We start from the raw sequence: 18,703 nt of genomic DNA on the forward strand, positions 1-18,703 counted from the left end.
ATTTACAGAGAGAAAGTGGGAGGTGTGTGGGTGGTGTGAGAAGAGTGCAAGAGGGAGCAGGAATTAAGTGGTGCCTTGCTTGTGTGAATGATGGATGCTAATGTCTTCTTTAATATTACCCCAACACACATTAGGTGTATTAACATGGAACGATGGTCCTTGGATTATTGGATCTTGCCACTGAAGTCTTAACCCTTTTAATCTAATCAATTTAATCCTTTAATCTAGTAATGTGATCAGGTAAGGAATATATACAGTATATATGTATATTATATTTAGGGCTGTGACGATACTAGTATCACATTATTTTTTTCCATGGCAAAAATAAAAACATGAAGCAGACCAAACCCTTTGGTACTTTAAAAACCTGCTGGAGACTAGAGCTGCCGCTTTCAAGGAGCAGGACACTAATCCAGACGCTTATAAGAAATCCCGCTACAACCTCTGACTCCGACACTGTGGCAGAGCTTGCAAACTATCACGGATTACAAAGGGAAACCCAGCTGCGAGCTGCCCAGTAATGCGAGCCTGCCAGACAAGCTAAATGGCTTCTATAATCGCTTCAAGGCAAGCAACACTGAACCATGCATGAGAACACCAGCTGTTCCGGACAACTGTGTGATCTCGCTCTTCATAGCCGATGTGAGTAAGACCGTAAAAAAGGTTAACATTCACAAGGCCACAAGGCCAGGCGGATTTCCAGGACATGCACTCAGAGAATGTGCTGACCAGCTGGCAAGTGTCTTCACTGACATTTTCAACCTCTCACTGACCCATTCCATAATACCTACATGTTTCCAGCAAATCACCACAGTCCCTGTGCCCAACAATGTCAAGGTAACCTGTCTAAATGACTATTACCCCGTAGCACTCACATCACACTCACTGTAGCTATGAAATGTTTTGAAAGTTTCAATTGCTCATCCTTGAGATGTTTCTACAACTTGATTGGAGTCCACCTGTAGTAAATTCAATTGATTGGACATGATTTGGAAAGGCACACACCTGTCCATATAAGATCCCACAGTTGACAGTGCATGTCAGAGCAGAAACCAAGCCATGAGTTCGAAGGAATAGTCTGTAGAGCTCCGAGACAAGATTGTGTCGAGACACAGATCTGGGGAAGGGTACCCAAAAATGTCTACAGCATTGAAGGTCCCCAAGAATACAGTGGCCTACATTATTCTTAAGTGAAAAAGTTTGAAAACAGCAAGACCCTTCCTAGAGCTGGCCGCCCGGCCAAACTGAGCAATCAGGAGGAGAAGAGCCTTGGTCAGGGAGGTGACCAAGAACCTGATGGTCACGCTGACAGAGCTAGAGAGTTCCTCTGTGGAGATGGGAGAACCTTCCAGAAGGACAACCATCTCTGCAGCATTCCACCGATCAGGCCTTTATGGTAGAGTGGCCCGATGGAAGTCACTCCTCAGTAAAAGGCACATGACAGCCCGCTTGGAGTTTGCCAAAAGGCATCTAAAGGACTCTCAGGCCAAAAGAAACAAGATTATCTGGGCTGATGAAACCAAGATTTAACTCTTTGGCCTGAATGCCAAGCGTCACGTCTGGAGGAAACCTAGCACAATTCCTACAGTGAAGCATGGTGGTTGGTGGCTTCATGCTGTGTGGATGTTTATCAGTGGCAGGGACAGGGAGACTAGTCAGGATCGAGGGAAAGATGAATGGAGAAAAGTTTAGAGATCCTTATTGAAAACTGGTTACAGAGTGCTCAGGACCTCAGACTGGGGTGAAGGTTCACCTTCCAACAGGACAACGACCCTAAGCACACAACCAAGACAATGCAGGAGATGCTTCGGTGCAAGTATCTGAATGTCCTTGAGTGGCACAGCCAGAGCCCGGACTTGAACCCAATCAAACAGACCTGAAAATAGCTGTGCAGCAACGCTCCCCATCAGACCTCACAAAGCTTGTGAGGGTCTGAGGAGAAGAATGGGAGAAACTACCCAAATACATATGTGCTAAGCTTGTAGCGTCATACCCAAGAAGACTTGAGGCTGTAATTGCTGGCAAAGGTGCTTCAACAAAGTACTGAGTAAAGGGTCTGAATGCTTATGTAAATGCGGTATTTTTTTATTTTTGATAAATTTGCAAACATTTTTCAACCTATTTTTGCTTTGTCATTATGGGGTATTGTGTGTAGATTGATAAGGGGGGGAAATGTAATCCATTTTAGAATAAGGCTGTAACGTAGCAAAATGTAGAACATGTCAAGGAGTCTGAATACTTTCCGAATGCACTGTATGTGAGAATGCTGTTCAGCTCACCATTCAAAAGCATAATGCACTCCAAGGTCATCACTAAGCTCTGGGGCTGAACACCTCTGCCTGCAACTGGATCTTGGACTTCTTGACAGTCCACCCCCAGGTGGTGAGGGAAGGCAACAACACATCCGCCACACAGACCCTCAACACAGGGACCCCTCAGGGGTACGTGCTTAGTACCCTCCTGTACTCCCTGTTCACCTACGTGTGGCCACGCACGACTCCAACACCATTGTTAAGTTTGCTGACGACACCACGTGGTTAGCCTGATTACCGGCGACGATGAGACAGCCTATAGGAAGGTGGTCAGTGGCCTGGCAGTGTGATGCCAGGACAACAACTTCTCCCTCAATGTCAGCAAGACAAATGAGCTGATCGTGGACTACAGCAAATGGAGGGCCGAACACGCCCCATTCCACATCGGCGGGGTTGAAGTGAAACGGGTCGAGAGCTTCAAGTTCCCCGGTGTCAACATCACTAGGGGATTTTCATGGTCCACACACACCAACACAGTTGTGAAGAACGCACGACAACGCCTCCCTGCCATCCAGGACCTCTATACAAGGTGGTGTCAGAGGAGGACCTTAAAATGGTAAAATACTTTAGCCACCCAAGTCATAGGTTGTTCTCGCTTCTACCGCACAGCAAGCGATACCGATGCACCAAGTCTGGAACCAAAAGGACCCTGAACAGCATCTGTTCCCAAGCCATAAGACTGCTTAATTGTTAGTCCAGTTACAGTTGAAGTCGGAAGTTTACATACACTTAGGTTGGAGTCATTAAAACTTGTTTTTCAACCACTCCACAAATTTCTTGTTAACAAACTATAGTTTTTGCAAGTCGGTTAGGACATCTACTTTGTGCATGACACAAGTAATTTTTCCAACATATGTTTACAGACAGATTATTTCAATTATAATTCACTGTATCACAATTCCAGTGGGTCAGAAGTGTACATACACTAATTTGACTGCCTTTAAACAGCTTGGAAAATTCCAGAAAATGTCATGGCTTTAAAAGCTTCTGATAGACTAATTGACATAATTTGAGTCAATTGGAGGTGTACCTGTGGATGTATTTCAAGGCCTACCTTCAAACTCAGTGCCTCTTTGCTTGACATCATGGGAAAATCAAAAGAAATCAGTCAAGACCTCAGAAAAATAATTGTAGACCTCCACAAGTCTGGTTCATCTTTGGGAGCAATTTCCAAATGCCTGAAGGTACCGCATTCATCTGTACAAACAATAGTACACAAGTATAAACACCATGGGACCATGCAGCCATCATACCGCTCAGGAAGGAGACGCGTTCTGTATCCTAGAGATGTATGTACTTTGGTGCGAAAAGTGCAACTCAATCCCAGAACAACAGCAAAGGACCTTGTGAAGATGCTGGAGGAAACAGGTACAAACGTATCTATATCCACAGTAAACCGAGTCCTACATCGACATAACCTGAAAGGCCGCTCAGCAAGGAAGAAGCCACTGCTCCAAAAACGCCACAAAAAAATCAAGACTACGGTTTACAACTGCACTTGGGGACAAAGATTGTACTTTTTGGAGAAATGTCCTCTGGTCTGATGAAACAAAAATAGAATTGTTTGGCCATAATGACCATTGTTATGTTTGAAGGAAAAAGGGAGAGGCTTGCAAGCAGAAGAACACCATCCCACCCGTGAAGGACAGGGGTGGCAACATCATACTGTGGGGGTGCTTTGCTGCAGAAGGGACTGGTGCACTTTACAAAATAGATGACATCGTGAGGTAGGAAAATTATGTGGATATATTGAAGCAACATCTCAAGACATCAGTCAGGAAGTTTAAAGCATGGTCGCAAATGGGTCTTCCAAATGGACAATGACCCCAAGCATACTTCCAAAGTTGTGGCAAAATGGCTTAAGGACAACAAAGTCAAGGTAGTGGAGTGGCCATAGCAAAGCCCTGACCTCAATCATATAGAAAATGTGTGGGCAGAACTGAAAAAAGAGTGCGGGCAAGGAGGCCTACAACCCTGACTCAGTTACACCAGCTCTGTCAGGAGGAATGGGCCAAAATTCACCCAACTTATTGTGGGAAGCCTGTGGAAGGCTACCCAAAACGTTTGACCCAAGTTAAACAATTTTCATGCAATGCTACTAAATACCAATTGATTGTATGTAAACTTCTAACCCACTGGGAATGTGATGAAAGAAATAAGCTGAAATAAATCATTCTCTCTACTATTATTCTGACATTTCACATTCTTAAAATAAAGTGGTGATCCTAACTGACCTAAGACAGGGATTTTTTACTAGGATTAAGTGTCAGGAATTGTGAAAGACTGACTTTAAATGTATGTGGCTAGGATGTATGTATACTTCCGACTTCAACTGTAGCTATTTGGTTAACTATAAAACTGTCTGCATTGACCCTTTTTGCACTAACCCGTTTGACTAATAACATATGTTGCTGCTACAGTTTACTACCATGTGATGTGACTCTGGATGACAACATGTTTGTTTCCAACTTTATAGCTGTTTTCCTAAAAAAGTTAAATCTGCTTCCTGTTTTGTTTCCTTGCCACAATACTAACGAGTATCGCGATACTGGTATTGTCCCAACCCTAATTATTGTCCTTTAAGGGACCTGTATCATAACCCCTCTTCTTCTTCTTCTTCTTCATCCTCCTCTCTCATGTTGTCTCTCTCTCCCTCTCTCTGTTCCTCCTTCTCTCAGACACATGCGACATATTGAGTGCCTGCAGCGAGATTCTTCCCCTTGAGCGGCATTCCAGAGCAGGCCATCCCGTGGGGGGAGGAGAGTAGGCCTGGACAGGGGGGGCCAGAGGCTCCTTAGAGTAGATGGAGCCTGAGAGGAGGGAGAGATCCCCATTGATGTACCCCATCATTACACACACACATACACGTGAGTACATGCACGTACACATACACAGGCACACACACACCGTCAGTGAGTGTGTTCTGGACCAATCTAGGGAGAAATGTCCCAACTCCCACATTGTTTGTCTGGTGTGGTTGGTGCTAGCATCAGCCTCAGTCATGCCAAGCAGGCCTCTCTCCAGTCCCCCAGTCTGCAGAGGGGACATAAATTGAAACAGCTCCTATCCACCTATAGGAAAGGCCTGTAGCTGGAAGAAGCAGGTAGTAGAGGCCCAGTTCATTGTCGTGTCTGTCTCTGTTGAGCATCAGTCACATGCAAATGAGTGTGAATGTGAATGATCATGTGAAATCAAATCAAGAACACAAGCTATAGTTTAGTCTTTTCCGTCCTTTGTCCTGTTTTAGTTCACCCTGGCCTGTTTTCACCACAAACTGTAATGTATGTCCTGACACATCACATCATACTGCTCATATGGGAGTGTGTTAGGGTGACTTCTGGATTCGTCAGACTCTGTTCCTTGCTTAATTCAATTAGAACAGGGACTTTGAGTGCGCGATGCAATGCTTATCCCTGTTTGTGTGTGTGCATTTTCGTCACATTATCTTATAATTTCTCTCGTTCTTTCCCTTCGTCCTTGCCTCTTTCTTCATTCATTCTGTCTGCCACTAAATATTTAATTTGCTGTGCAGTAGAGGCAGGCTGCTACATTAACCAGAGGTGCCAATTGAGCTCTCTGCTTGTGGCTCGCTGTATAAAAATAAACACACTCTACTTGTAATGAACAGATGTCACAGAATTTAAACGTGCACTCACCCCATCCTCTCCCTCTTCCTCCCCCTTCCTTCCTGCACATGCACACACAGCATACATACAGATGCACTAGTGCAATCCCACACTCACACACACAGCATACATACAGATGCACTAGTGCAATCCCACACTCACACACACAGCATACATACAGATGCACTAGTGCAATCCCACACTCACACACACAGCGCAACTCGTGGCCATATTCACATGAATACTCTCTGAAACACACACACACGTACGCACAAACATACATTGACATGCATATGTAGAGCACACACACACCTATTCCCATGTGCACTTTACTTGGCACAAGACTTCGTATCAGTCTGCCAGCTATGTCTCCCCTCCTCTCTCTCTCTCACTCTTTTCTCTCGCTCGCTCGCTCGCTCGCTCTCTCTCTCTCTCTCAGAAGGTAACACAGCATGTGGGCCTGTTGTTAAGTTATTGCATCTGCACTGTTTTCCTGTAGTCCTCCCATCTCTCTCCCAAAGCCAGCCAGCCATCCCAGAATCCCTAGCGACAGCATCGGCTCCCATGTCTGTGCCGAGGGGAAGGGTTGTGTGTGTGTTTCCCTACCCCCTGTTGTTCCCACCCTTTTCCCAGGGTGTGTGTGCCAACTCTCCATGTTTCCTGGCTGATAAGAGTAAGGAGAGACGATGGAGAGACTTGCTACGTACCTGGAGACTCCCGGCTGCCAAGGCTGGGCATGGCTTCCTCTCTCTGGGGATCAGCCTTCAGACTGCTCAAAGCAAACCTTCACGACCTGTCTGTATTCAGAGAGCTGAGACGTCGGTATTAGTCCAGTAATACATGGAACATTAATTACCCCTTTTTTATATTATTGTTAGTGACCTACATGTAACTAAACACTAAGGAGTGAAGAGGTGGTGGAGGACTAGGAGGAGAGTTGAGACGGTAGAGCTGAGGAGAGGAGTGGAAAGGACAGGTGGTGAAGGGTAGGAGAGGATAGGAAAGGAAAGGGAGGAGAAGAGAGGAGAAGAAGACAGGAGATGAAAGGAGAGGTGCTGGAGGACAGGAGGGATGGAGAAAAAGAGAAAAGGAAGATGGTGGAGAGGTCGTCAGGGGGGTGATCAGTGAGGTGGATGGGATGCTGTCTGACAGGTCCAGCTGGGAGACTGCCCGCCCCCCCAGTACTGCAAACTGGTCAATATGGAGGCCAATTACTGCTACCCATGTGACCATGGCATCATCCAACCCTATCACACACACACACACAAGCACGCAAGAGAACACTCACACACAATCCTATAACACATGCCATCTGTGCAGACCAGCAACAACCCACAGCTACCCCTCTGATCCAGCAGTGTCCCCATGCACACTCCTACTTAACCTCCTAAACATGGTTCAACCACGCCCATCCCAGGGAGGGTCTCACTGGTGACCAGCCAAAACATAGCTACACTGCCCTCGACAGAGATGACTGACAGTTGTCAGATGGAAGCATCCATCTGCAGAGAGTTAAACAATAAACTATAGTTACCAAGCCATTGTCCCCTATAGGCCTCCCCCTCCCTGGTGTCTTCCCAATCTCCACCCCTGCCTGCATTGTCCCCAAAACCTCTAAACCTATGTGGCAAGTGGCAACCCCCCTAAGGTTCCAAACCTACCTGGCACCCCTCCTAATCTCCACCCCTGTCTGCCACCCACCCTGCTACCCTTCCTGTTGTCCCCCTCGTTCCTCCACTGGCATTCAGTCCAACAGTAGCAGATTCTCCATTTAGCTTCTGCCTCGTCTGCCCCCGTCGCCCCGTGCCCCACCGCCGTGCCCCATTGTGTGATAACAAACAGATGTTGTGGAATTTCCACTGAATCGCCTGCCAGTGACAGCCTTGCCTCCTTGTCTGGCGTACAGTCTGGCACTGGGGCTGAGCAGTGCATGCATGGGGCTGGCTGTGTCGGATTGTGTGCATGCTTGTATTCACTATGTGAGAGGCAAGATATTTAAAGTAAGCTTTCTCTCTCTCTGTGTGTGTGTGTGTGTGTGTGTGTGTGTGTGTGTGTGTGTGTGTGTGTGTGTGTGTGTGTGTGTGTGTGTGTGTGTGTGTGTGTGTGTGTGTGTGTGTGTGTGTGTGTGTGTGTGTGTGTGTGTGTGTGTGTGTGTGTGTGTGTGTTTCCAATGGCACTAGATATGACCTGATGTTGATTTCCTTTACTTACCTTCAGCATCATGGTCTCTTCTAAAAAAAAAAAAGCCCTCTCCTGTAGCTTTTATGATAATGACATAAAACAATTATGTATTTGTATTTTATTGATACACAGTATCATATGTAGGTTCTTAAATGTTTCCTGTTTAATTTGTTTTTCTAATATTTAGACTTGTTAATTGGAATTCACACCAGTTAAGGATACTTGTGACATTTTGTTAATCGCACTATATTGCCTGTTATTTCGGACAAACACTTTTCTTTGATATATTCCACCAAGTTTAGCGAGAAAAGAGTGGGCACACACGATAATTTAAACAGCGAGATGTGTTCACTCACTTTGCAGAGGGCACGTGAATACTGTGTGTTCGGTTTGTGAAGTTCGTAGCCTTCAATACGATCTCTATTCCATTTCTGTTGCAGTGACTCCCTCAACCTCTCAGAGCTGAGGATTGTGCTGCTGGTGGTCAACAATAAACACCATCCTGGGCAGAAAGGAGTTACTGTAAGGCTACAGTTTACTTTGGCCTAAAATATTTTCAAACATATTTTTTAAATAAATCAATGTTTAGAAAGAATATGAATTGACGTGTGGGAACCATCCTATCACCTGCGCGAGCTCGTGGATAGCCTAGGCACTCTCCCAGATCGGGAGCTCTCTCCATTGTGCAGAAGAGTAGCCTACCGCCACTCTGTACAGGGTGTCGGTATCCGTCGTGGTTCGGGCAGAAATAAGGGAATGATTGTAAATGCAAAGTTTTAACACATTCGTTAACAATCCCAAAATGTAAATTCCTGCTATGTGAATTGATCAAAAAACAGCATGAAGACATTTTCACCAGAGAATTTCTTCAGCACTTACTCGGTGTGTGTGTGTTTTGAAGTCAGAATAAGAACTTTCTTTTTAAACGTGCTGGATAATGAACAGATGCCGTGAAATTAGGAAAGAAATACAGACTCCTCCCAGCAGCGCCACTTTGGCCGGCAAACTGGCACAAGGCAGCGGCGAGGCGCGCGGGTGTCCTCTCCAGAGCTCGTGCTGGTGCGGGGGAACATTAAGGAACTTGGCACACGCAGCTCTGCATGACTGCCAACTTCCGCCTCTGGAAAGCGCGCACCTCACGCCGGACGGGGGAATATTTTGATAGATGCGCTCTCCAACTGGCTCGAGCCTGCTCCACCGCCTGCACTGACTCAATAAACGCACCAGCACACTTCGGTTTTTGCTGATTTGACTAAAAACGCATTTTAAATAATAGTCTACGCCTATAGCATTATCATATGCTATTTAACATTTTTTATGCAATAAATCATGCAGTACTCAACTTTCTGCACACAACTGTTTTATTCAGTTTGTCAAGATAGCCAAAATCGTTCCGGTAATTGTATTATCCTAAAGTGAGTGAAGGCACAATTTAGTCACATCACAGTCACGTGTAAGGGAATGCATCAATGACCAGGAAGCCTAGACTTTGGTTTATTTCACGTCTTCTCGCGCACTGTCATCGCAGAATGAAACGCGCGAGTGAATTGTGCTCAGTGTTTGGTTTGAAACGAGAGAAAGGAATAGACTACCCTAAAAAAATAGCCTAGATGATTTTAGACACATATACTGTATAAGCAAACTCAAGTATTACTGAGATAAATGCACTGGATTGAGCCTAGGCTACATCAGACTAATTCCCATTTCATGCACCTGAAGATCTCCTGCGTGCAAAATAGCCTGCTTTTTGGATTAAGTAAAGTTGTCTATTTGTTTAGGCTGATATCCGATATGTAGTTATGTTCGTTTTTATATTTGTATTTCGTCTATTGGTGTAAAATGTAGCTAAACTTTGAATTTAGATTGCTGTCCAAATGTCACACCAGTTTAGTCTAGCCTAATGCAAATGGATAACAATAAAACTGGGGCTACAAAATGAATTTTGTCCATATATATGTTGTTTTATTTATTATATTTTTAACAAGGCTGTTCTCAATTTATACTTTCGGCTTTGCTGGCCTACATTGCTGCCGGTCATCATCACTCCACGGCCCAAGTCCAGCTCCCTTTCTTCTGTGAGCAGGAGTGTTCTCAGCTAATCGCACCCTGGACATTTTGAGGAACATATGGGTCCCGGGGCAGCGCTCCAAACCAAGCCGGGTGGCATCGTTTCATGCACAAGGGACGCGCGAGGGCAACTGCTGCCCCTTGCATTGTGCGTCTAGAAGGCTTGCCTCAAAATCACACGTGTGTGTTCAAAAATAGCACAAATGAATGTCATTCTTTTTTTTCTTTTTCTTTAGGTTATCATGGCATTGAATAAGCGTCATGAAGAGTTCAAGAGTTGCGATGACAATATTAGACCGCCCGAGCTGCCTGACAATGAGCGTATTTGGGACTAGGCTTGTCGTCTCTTAAATTACATTTTATTTTCTCATTTCGATATTTACTTTACAGCACATGTCAATGTGTTTTTAATTATAGTTGATAGTCAGGAAGTAATCCCCTCCGTGAATTTAGTCGATGTCTTATATGCTCCATTACATTTTGAGAGATAGTTGGCTATTATCTAGTGATGAATTAAAATTAGTGTGAATTAAAATGTATATATATATATATTTAGGAATATGAATGTTTTACTGTTGTTAATGTGCTTATGCTAAAAACTGAAACGTATAAATATTTGAGTGCAGTCATCAATACCAAAAGCATTAGACAGTGCGGGAGGCCATTCAACTAGTTGATAGTCAATTTTGAAAAGCATGTTTGCACATTCAAAGACACGTACATTTTACACGTGCATTTTACTCAAAATCCCAAAATGTAGCTCATAAGAATGCACCATATACATTTTTTAAGGTGTAAAATCAAATAAGGTTAGTGTAAAGATTCATTAAAAACAAATAATTTCAGTTGAAACAATAAGCCTACTGTATTTTCTGACAAACAAAAATCGACGAAAAAAGTTTTGCATCAAGGGAATACAATTTCAATTTAAGGGATTTATTGGCATGGGAAACATATGTTAACATTGCCAAAGCAAATGAACTAAATAATAAACAAAAGTGAAATAAACAATTCAAATTAACAGTAAATATTACACTCACAAATGTTCAAAAAAAAATTTTTCAAAAAACACATTTCAAATGTCACATTATCGGCAAATAGTTAAATTACAAAAGGGAAAATATATAAACATAAATATGGGTGGTATTTACAATGGTGTTTGTACTTGACTGGTTGCCATTTTCTCGTGACAACAGGTCAAATGTTGCTGCGGTGATGGCACAATGTGGTATTTCACCCAGTAGATATGGGAGTTCATCAAAATTGGGCATGTTTTCTAATTCTTTGTGGCTCTGTGTAATCTGAGCGATAAATGTGTCTCTAATATGGTCATACATTTGGCAGGAGGTTAGGAAGTGCAGCTCAGTTTCCACCTTATTTTGTGGACAGTGTGCACATAGCCTGTCTTCTCTTGAGAACCAGGGATGCCTACAGCAGCTCTTTTCAATAGTCTTTACATAGTCAAAGCTTTTCTTAAGTTTGGGTCAGTCTAGTTTACTCCGTTTTTTTTGTTAATTATATTGTCATAATTATATTTTTTGTTTTCTCGTGATTTGGTTGGGTCTAATTGTGTTGCTGTCCTGGGGCTCTGTGGGTCTGTTTGTGTTTGTGAACAGAGCCCCAGGACCAGCTTGCTTAGGGGACTCTTCTCCAGGTTCATCTCTCTGTAGGTGATGGCTTTGTTATGGAAGGTTTTGGAATCGCTTCCTTTTACGTGGTTGTAGAATTTAAAGGCTCTTTTCGGGATTTTGATAATTAGCGGGTTCTACTAATTCTACTCTGCATGCATTATTTGATGTTTTACGCTGTACATGGAGGATATTTTTGCAGAGTTCTCTCTCAATTCAACGGGCTTTATTGGCATGGCAAACATATGTTAACATTGTCAAAGCAAGTGAAATAGATAATAAACAAAAGTGAAATAAACAGTATAAAATGAACAGTAAACATTGCACTCACAAAAGTCCCTCTCTATCTCTCTCTCTTTCGGTGTGTGTGTGAAAGTTATGGATGATATGATGTCCTGCTTAGTCCATCCGGGTAGGCTATCTGTGGAGAAATAAAGGTGGGGTTGAAGAAATGCGCTGTGGCGCAAATACATGACTTTCTTTTGCGTGTTCCCAAAACATTCCAATATGGCGTACATGGGCTGTATTAAGGTCCTCGGCTGCCCGAAGTATTTCAGCCTCTTTCCAATGCCGTGTTTTGATTACAAATGATATCCTTTACTAGTTTGGAATCTCGTATGTTTCGTGCTTTTTTGGGCCACATTTGCCTCTATCCCGTGCATTGTGACTCTTGTGTCCGTTTGAGTCAAGTTTACCTTTGATGCCAAGAATATTCTGGCACGCGCTCAAAGAGAGCAGGCTGATGCTTGTATGCACAAACGCAAAAGAAGCCCGAAAAACACACAAACGCATGATCTAGAGCCGGGATGGGCACCATTGATCGTCAGACTGCATAACTGCAAAGATTTGTCTTGGAAAATATGTAGAATTGCCGCAAACTTGCTTTAAAATGGCAACATTTTCTCTACCCCCCTGGCAAAATGTGTAAAATTTCAGGAAATGAACTGTAAAACGTAAAGTTGTTCTCTTCGCTGTAAAGTCGGGGGCTAAAATGTATTGCTCGCAAGGTGGGAGGGCCCCCCAAAAGACTTGAACCGGCTCTGACTGCATCTGGGTATGCAGACCCGCGAGCCACTGCGGCCCCTCATGATGAGTTCCTATGTTTTGTGACCCCACCCACATCAAAGTTGCACAACCCTGATCTAGAAGTTAGTTGTCATAGCAGTCCCTCCATTAAAGGAATTTGTTAGGCTTATAACGGCTCCCATATCATTTGACCATCCTAGAAATCCCCGAAAGCTTCAGACAGGCCCTTTGGTAACTGTTAGGGATTTTGTCTCGCCTGCAGATCCGGAGGCCGTTTCCCAATCTGTCCAGATCCTGCTGTTCAACTCATTAGAGTCCATCGCAGGGCTTCTTTGTTGACACATTTGTCTTTGTAATATGTTCGTTGTATTCTGGAAAGATGGTGTTGGCCTGTTGATTAGATCCTATAATGCCCGTTCTTTCCTCCATGCCTAATCATTAGGAATGCTAGCATCTCCCACAGTGGAAGTATTTCGAAAATGGTTTCGAACTCATTCTGCAACTCTTTTTGTGGGCTTTATTGAATAATGGGATTTACAGCAACCTATTGATATGTCTGCCATATTAAACTATTGGATATAGCCGGCCGAACCTGTTAGAGTCACATGTCAAGTGATGCTAGTTCTTGTAATCGGTCAACGCACTTACCGAAAGCATGAGCGATATGGGGATGTTAAATAGTAAACCCCATTCTTTTCCAGGCCACACTGCGTCATCTTTTCATAGAGCCTTTCCAATGATAAGAATAATCACAGGAAGAATATAATACAGTCCTTACATAGTTGATTATTATGCTGATAATTGAACCTGCTAGCCAGAATATACTTGTTTTACACTATGTAACGGATCACATTCAACGAGAAAATATCACGTTTACAGAACTTGGATATAGGTTTAAAATGAAATGTTTAAAATGAAATGTTTAAAATGAAATGTTTAAAATGAAATGTTTAAAATGAAATGTTGTAGCGCAAGTTCGTGTATTAGCATGTTATTTTACACACATTGTTTAAATACAAAGTTTCAACTTTCACTTTCAATGGAAAAATGCAACACATGTTGACGACTCTGGGGACCCTTAGTGGAAATATTTGCATTGATTAGTTATTATAGGCAAAATTATGCATTAAATAAAACTGTTTGTAAATAATAATAACAATAATAGTAATAATCATGTTATTTCAGTGCAATATATCGACCTTCTCATGTAACTATTTCGAAATTGAGTGCTAAATCCTGGCCCTTACACTTTTAGAAATAGTCCTATTCAACAAGTCAATGTGCTCGATTGATTTAGAAAGTTACTTGACTTGCCATATGTGTTCCTGTGGCATGACATGAAATATTGTGTTTAGCATATTTTAATATCGGCCTGTCACCATTTTCCGTCCAGTCACTGACAGGATTGTAGATGTATAAAGGCCAGTAGATGTATAAAGGCAAAGGCTATTAGCTTACATTAAACCATTTTCGATTGCATTTTAATGCAATCTAAAATCTAGTGCAAACTTGCAAATCCATTAAAGGTAGCCTCATCTAATGAACGCAAACACCATCGAATCGTTTACATTAGAAGGACTTGACCAGCCGGAACCGGTAGCATGAGCCCATATCTGCTTCTTTAGAATCGTTCATTTAAAATGTTGGCTTTAGCCTTATAGGCCTACTCTGCCAAGTAGTGTTTGCTTTTCCTTTGCTTTTCATTATCCATTGGTGGTATTCTAGGGATCGACAATTGTATTCTCTGTGTCATTATGGTGACTTGAATCCATGTCCCTCAATAGCAAAAATAGACGTCAAGCAATTCCCCACCGTGTGTGTTATGGTAAGTCAGAATAGGGGCTGAGAAGCAATGAAAGTATATTGTTGAGAAGATTTTAAATGAATGATTTAATGTACACTATTTTAGATTCAGCCTATAGTTGGTCCTTGTATACTCGTTTGGCGTAGGCTATTTCTTGCATAGATGTGAAATGTGTTTAATGTTCTGACATAGCTGTTGCCAATTGCCGACATTTAAAAAATATATATCTTCCTATCTCTGCGACATGCTTGCTTTTAAGTGCACTGCTTGCTTCTTAATTGAATCCTCTATTTTCATATTAAGCTATGATTTCCAAATTAGTTACAGCATCATCGGTTGTTACAATGTTATAAACGTGACTATGCTGTTGCATTTGTACTCTGTTCATCTAGCCATTTCAATAATAACCCATACGTCAATCACCGTCAAATCTGTACACATTCCATTTCAAATGCAACATGTTCACAGCATCCCATCGTCACAGAATAGAAACAAAATAAATACAATTATATAAAAGGACATAGAAAAACAATAAATAAAACGCTGTTTCCGCAATGATCAGTGTCTGGTGTCATAGTCCTTTGAGACTAAGTATTAGGGTAGGGGCTGGGGGGTGACCGTGCACGCTCCTTGCCAAAGGTGGGCAACTAATTGATTGTTGATTGCAAGAAGACTCCCACGCATGGCAATATTACTGCCGTTTCAGTTGTGGAAAAACGCATTGAGTTCATCGTATACGGGGACGGGGGCCCTTTCGTGGTGCAGGTGCATGTCGTGGTAAGGCGATACGTTTTCAGAGTGGATGCTGCTCCGCACACCTGAAGAACCGTATATGTGGCCAGCAGTGGGGCGAGAGCCGGCCAGGCCGGAGTAATGCATAGAGTAATGATAGCCTTTCTCGGCTACCTCGGGGGACGTAGTGCCCTGGTGCTTCAGAGAAAAGTTGCCATTGATGCACACGGGAGGGGAGATGGGCCCCTCATACTCTGGGCTGTTGTATTCTGGAGATCCACTGCCACCGTACAGCGAATCGTAGGCTGAGCAGTACCCTTGTGTCCGTAAGGGATGCGAGCTGGAACCAGACTGATACTGAGGGCTGGAGAGACGGGAGCACTGGTAGGGGTAAGGATGCATGGAGAAGGAGTTGGAGCTGGGATAGCGTCCCCCATCCGGACACTGCTCCGTTAGGAAGTTTCGGGAGTTGAGCTGCAGACAACCCGCAACCAGGTTGGTCGTGGGTTGGGACAATCCTTTACACAGCGTCTGCACGTAGGACACAATATCAGGCTTCTTCCCGGAGCGCAGGATCTCAGAGAGGGCCCAGATATAGTTCTTGGCCAAACGGAGAGTCTCGATTTTGGAGAGCTTTTGCGTTTTGGAGTAACAGGGCACGACTTTGCGCAGATTGTCGAGCGCAGAGTTCAGATCGTGCATGCGCGTCCTCTCCCGTGAGTTTGCCTTCTGACGACGCAACTTGGAGCGCTCGATACGGGCAGGTGTCATTTTACGCTTCTTAGGGCCCCGTTTTTTGGGCCCGTCCCCCTCTGCACCGTCCTCTCCTTCGTCCTCATCCGCCTCGTCGTCGTCCTCGTCTTCACCGCCGATCTCAGAATGTGCCCGGCTGCTTCTCAGGTCCGGGACATCCATGTCGTCATCGCCCACGCGGCAGTGATCTTCATCATCCTTGGTCTTCGAGTCCTCGCTCTCGCTGTCCTCTGCCCAGGCCGAATACTTATGCATGTCGGGAAGCAGCGACGGGTCACTGAACAGCCTAGTCAACATTGCGGCACTGAAAGAAATAAAGGACGTTGTGTGAGGACATTTCAAATCAGAAAAGGGCTAAAGGTAAAAATAAGAATGTAATGAAATGCATTCAATAACAATGGGATAATACTAAAATGTGGATTAATATCTCTTCATGATAAAGGCAGAGGACATGAATAGCCCAATACGACTGAAATTATACGTGTTGGGAGGAACTAAAACAGCATGCCATCGGAAACATTTCAGTGAACACCCGAGTCTATCGCCCAACCGGTCCCCTATTTAATTCCCTGCTGTCGTCCATGTGCTCCCCTTGCCCTCGCGCAGCGGGTCTCAACAGCAGAGGCCACATTACAGACCCGTGTGGCGCGCTGTGAAGCAACGTGTCCCTACTTTCACCCCCCCGACGCCCACATACTTCTGGCTACATTCCAGCACTATTCCACCGCACTACTCACCTCCACAAAAAGCATGGCAGGAGGATATGTACAGTGTCTCTACCTCGGTGTTGATCATCGTGTCAGAAGATAACAAAATATTGTGTGTGGATATCGGAGATGATTTGAATGAAATCATCGTATTTTTTGTCAAATGTGACATTGAGATGACTTTTACCACACCTGCAGAGCCGCTGTTGTCTTATCACGCTCAACCTTATATCCTACCAGAGAGCCCTATAGGATAACATGGGTTAATATTATCCACAAAGATCCATTTTGATTGCCAATAAATCATTCTAATAATAATAATATTAATAATAATGTACATTGTTATTATGACACTCAATAACGATTTAATGTGTAAATATCTTACCCAAACGCCAATTAGAATATCATCCAAATATTCTAATCCAAAAATGCGAAGTTGATTGAGCCAGGCCTTTTTGAAAATGGCATCAATTATCACCAATGATCAATTATTATTTGAATGTAAATAGCCAGTGTGAAGATATGATAGATGGACAGTTCAAACCATCTCAAACCAGTAACATGATTGTCACCCTAAATCACTGTAAATCTCTTGTATCTCTGGTAGGCTGGAGAACTGTGGTTGGGCTACGTGATGTTGTGTGGAACCAAAGTCAACCAGGAGGAATACGGTGCTAATTATCTCGAGGGTGTGCCAGAGGCAAAATCTCGTTTGGAAATTTCAGGCTCAGGAGATTTGCTCATTTAAAAAAAAAACAAAAAAAACGTTTAATTAACAGACCATGTAGACTACCTTACCAGAAAAATATTTCACACATAATTCAGTATGCACGACTGAGCGATTCTAAACCACTTTTAGTTGGAAAGGTTTGCAATTACAGATGGAAATTGCTTGTATCCTTTTAGCAGTCGTTAAATATATATCAAAAATGCATTTCAGAAAACAGATTTGTATTTTCTTTAAGTTGCAACAAGAATCTCCTCTTGCATGGCCTGTGCTTGTGCTGTTAGAATAATTATGGATGATAAAACTACACAAATAAATAATGTCCATATTAGCCTACTGTACATTCACTTTCAATAACGCCCCACCCACCCTTTCCTTTTCTCCAAGATGAACACTCAGATAAAATCATCGATAAATCTTCTCTCTCAGCCATAAGATGCAGAAATAATTAGCTGACGGTGAAGAATAATTCTGCCTCTCCTCTCTCTACCTATGTATCTCTCTTTCTCTTCATCTCGCTGTTTCCATGGGTCCATGGAAACAGGTTTTATTTTGTATTTTTCACTAATCAAATTAATGCCTTATACTGTCTGACTATAGAAATGAATTAAATTCAGGAGGAAGATTGTTGCAAATGTTTCGATTGTCCGCAGAGATAAACGGTAAACTAGAGCTTGTCTTTGTGTATTGCTGTTTTCTGAACAAAATAAGCATGGAATACTATATTGCACTCCTAGCCTATAATTAACACACAGAATGGAGGTCCGCGCTGTTAAAAGTTGAAGGACAAATGGAGCATAACATCGTACCAAACGAAGAACCAGAGCGACACCATAATCCAAATGTTCAAAAATGGCATATAGCTGAGTGAACTCAAAACAGACGTTTACAGGAGGCACAAACATACACCAAAAAAACGGTCACGAATTAACCTTGCATTATTAATCTCTATTTATTAAATTAATTACTTTCCATATTGGGAAGGTCACTCGTCGATTTGTTTACACTCCAACTTACCTCAGCGGGGAGCTCTTGAAGGGGTGGAAAGCGCGTGAGTTCAGACCATCTTCTGGGACCGCGAGCAAACGCTCCTATAGGTGCGGCAGGGTGCTTTCAGTGTGCTATCCGCGCGCGCGCTCT

At 43.2% G+C, this 18,703-nt stretch overlaps 1 protein-coding gene across 1 annotated transcript; it reads right to left on the reverse strand.

Annotated features, from left to right (window-relative positions):
- Positions 1–12,068: 12,068 nt before the first annotated feature.
- LOC124000313 (neurogenic differentiation factor 2-like) lies at positions 12,069–18,703 on the reverse strand. Its single transcript, XM_046306588.1, has 2 exons — positions 18,581–18,703; positions 12,069–16,433 (listed from the first exon to the last, which is right to left on the reverse strand). The coding sequence occupies exon 2, from the start codon at positions 16,424–16,426 to the stop codon at positions 15,347–15,349; it is 1,080 nt and encodes a 359-aa protein (XP_046162544.1). The 5' UTR covers positions 16,427–16,433; positions 18,581–18,703; the 3' UTR covers positions 12,069–15,346.

Source organism: Oncorhynchus gorbuscha, linkage group LG16 (genome assembly GCF_021184085.1).
Source record: "Oncorhynchus gorbuscha isolate QuinsamMale2020 ecotype Even-year linkage group LG16, OgorEven_v1.0, whole genome shotgun sequence".
Taxonomy (NCBI): domain Eukaryota; kingdom Metazoa; phylum Chordata; class Actinopteri; order Salmoniformes; family Salmonidae; genus Oncorhynchus; species Oncorhynchus gorbuscha.